This window comes from Aulonocara stuartgranti (assembly GCF_965226115.1).
Source record: "Aulonocara stuartgranti genome assembly, chromosome: 16".
Classification (NCBI taxonomy): Eukaryota; Metazoa; Chordata; class Actinopteri; order Cichliformes; family Cichlidae; genus Aulonocara; species Aulonocara stuartgranti.
The window spans coordinates 30,191,111-30,194,372 of record NC_138952.1 but is presented as its reverse complement, the minus strand read 5'-3'; the positions used below and the strand labels follow the sequence as shown (position 1 = coordinate 30,194,372).

The window sequence follows — 3,262 nt, the reverse complement described above, 5'->3', positions numbered from 1 at the left end:
CTATATCAAATTTTTGAGAAAGTTATCAAAGATTTTTGTGGTTTGCAAGTTTTGTTGCTGGACGGAATTTGACTGCACTGAGTCTTTTAGACTCAGATGCAAAGAGCGGCTCTTAGTTTTTTGTAATGTGAAGAACAGGGAAAAGGCTTTGTCCAGAGAGTGAAATTCCCACTGAGCTGTTGACACAATAAAGCCCATGTAAGAAGTTCCAGGTACACCTTCCCTTTCAGTTGTTATCTGTCACTATTGTGGTGTGGTCATGCAACAATAACAGTTTTTCCACTGGAGAAAATCTGTGCAGCAGCATCCCAGACAACAACTTCTATATGTTCTGCCAGGTTCATGTGACCACAGGGCCCACGCCACTGTCTGACAGATAAGTTGCTGTTATGAGTCTTTCACATTGTTCAATGCCACTAGCAGTCAGAAGGGAATAACATGAAATGGAAATCTCAAAGATAACCACGGTTCTTTGTAACTTCAGACATCTGTGACAAAGTTGAGTGGATTGTTGCTTTGCCATTCTTTTGTGGCAAAAGCCCACACTTTTCTGCTAACTTTTTCAAGTGTTCCCCTCTCCACAGTAAAAAATGTAAGAAATATAATTCTCCTAAAATGCATTAATTATTGTTTTCTTTCCACATTGCACTGTGGTTCACAATCTGATATCATATATTATAATCTGATATCATGATTTGTCTCTTTCCACTACAAGACACTTGCTTTATCCAAAACACAGTCATATTCAAAGTAATCCCAAATTGGACTCTGGCGCTTTCTCCCGACTTTTCCTGACACGATTCTGCGCGTGGACGGAGCAGCAACACAGACGACTAGAGTAACGTACTGCCACCTGCTGGCATAATTAGACAGCAAGGAAAAAATCTGGAAACTAAACTTCATTTTCACCCTTGACTATTGTATGACACACACACATCAATGAAAACTAAACACACTTTTGCTATAAATTCAGTTACTTTTAGTTAGTTTTGTGAACACTCATTACAGTTTTAGTTAGTTTTCCTTTTTTTGTTTTTACTTTTATTTCCGTTAACGAAAATGTTTTTTCACTTCTAGTTTTCATTATTACGTTAGTTTTTGTTAACAATAATAACCTTGGTATGATGTATGATGACAGATCATACAGACAAAAATATCAACTGATAAAGTTTGGTGAAATTGTTTACATGTTCTTGAAGAACTTAATGAGTCCCATTGAGAATGGGAAGTTGTCTGATAAAACAAAGCCACAGAGCCAATTACTTCTTAGTTCGGTGCTGGAAAAGCATTACTACAATACATTAAGACTTGTCTTTTCATTTGATTTTTAATGAATACCATTTATGTCATCTAGTTGTATAGTAAATAACATTTTTTCTCATTGAATGGATGTTGAATTAAATGTAACATTGTTAACTCTAGGTGGGTTTGCAGAATTGCACAAATACAGGTATCTCTATTTTGTGATCATATTTACACTTTATATTCTGATACTCTGCTTTAATTCCACTATAGTTTTCCTTATCTGGACTCACGAAAACCTTCACGAGCCAATGTACATATTTATTGCAGCTTTGTTAATCAACTCTGTTCTTTACAGCATGATTATCTATCCAAAGCTCTTATCTGATGTTTTGTCTGAAAAACAGATGATATCATATCCACTCTGTCTTTTCCAAGGTTTATCATATTGCACCTCGGTTGGTTCAGAATTTTTACTGTTGGCAGCAATGGCATATGACAGGTATGTGTCTATATGTAAACCCCTGCAATATCCAGTTATTATGAATAGAATAACTATTTATGTATGTCTGATTTTAGCTTGGCTTATACCTGCTTTTGAAACCTCAGTGCTGGGTGTGTTGTATTCGAATGTCAAACTCTGTAGCTTTACCCTGACAGGAATTTTTTGTAACACTTCAGTTTACAAGCTTCAGTGTGTGCCCTCGGTCGCAATATCTATATATAGTATGGTCATGTTGATAAACATTGCCCTTCTACCTTTGCTTTTCATACTTTTTACATACATCAGGATTCTTAGAATATCTTACCATTGTTGTAGAGAAGTGAGGAAAAAAGCTGTAAAGACATGTTTACCCCACCTGCTGGTGTTAACCAACTTTTCCTGTTTTATTTTCTTTGATATAATTATAGTTCGACTGGATTCTGATCTATCCAAAACTCTTCGTTTGACATTGACGTTTCAGTCAATTTTATTCCATCCTCTTTTAAATCCAATCATATATGGACTCAAAATGAATGAAATTTTCAAACATATCAAAATATTGTTGTCAAGTTTAATAACACTGGTATTACTGCCCTATTATCAAATGTATGGCATATAATTTGAAATTGTAATGCAAACTAGATAATGGAGTACCTTTTCTCCGATTTTACATACTAGACAGAGGAAAAGAGATCAAATTTATAGAAATGTCATGACATTTATGTTAATTTTGATTTCTGTTCTTCTATTGATGACAACATAATGGTCATAAAACAAAGACAAACAATTTCTTAAACTGTTTCTGGTAATGTTTAAATTCTAAACAGCTTATATGCCTGCATTTCACATTTTCCCTTCTATATTGTCATAGATTATTATTTACTATTGTATATTCACATAAAAATAATTTAGCAGAATGAATCAATTAGTAGTCTCTCTTTGATGCTGACAAACATGTGAATATTCATCACAGTGTCTTCTATTTTCTCAGTTATATATATTTATGCAGCTAAATAAGCTAATTAAAATTTACACTTCTCTGGGTAAAAAATTTGATTTTTCTGTTGATCCTATCATCAGAACATTTTGAAGCCTTTAATTTGTCCATCTATCCATTTGGTGTATCTCTTCATGTAATGTGGTAGGTATTTGTAGAGAAAGGATAGACAGTCACTGACACACGCTCACGTTGTGGCTTGTGATGGTCGACGGCTGACCACATGACCAATTGCAAAGTCACCTCCATCAGCTACATGAAGTTTACAATACTTTAAAAAATAATAATAATAAATTTTTTTAACCCTTTGACTGCCTCACCAAGAAAAATACAATGAAAAAATTATTTGTTCATATTTTCTATTCCTTTAGGTCAATAATGATCACAATTAAAAAAAAAAATTATACACACCTTATAGTTTTTTAAATATTACCCTCTACCAAACGGTTGAGATGTCTCTCTATGGTACAACTACATAAAGTTCTACAGACATAACTAGTAGAAAAAAGTAAAGGTTATACTCATTTTGCAAAACAATA

At 33.6% G+C, this 3,262-nt stretch overlaps 1 protein-coding gene across 1 annotated transcript; it reads left to right on the top strand.

The window, feature by feature from the left end:
* Positions 1–1,385: 1,385 nt before the first annotated feature.
* LOC309691215 (olfactory receptor 6N2-like) lies at positions 1,386–2,345 on the top strand (the record flags this gene model as incomplete). Its single annotated transcript, XM_082508808.1, has 1 exon — positions 1,386–2,345. The coding sequence occupies one exon, from the start codon at positions 1,386–1,388 to the stop codon at positions 2,343–2,345; it is 960 nt and encodes a 319-aa protein (XP_082364934.1).
* Between the last annotated feature and the right edge of the window lie 917 nt (positions 2,346–3,262).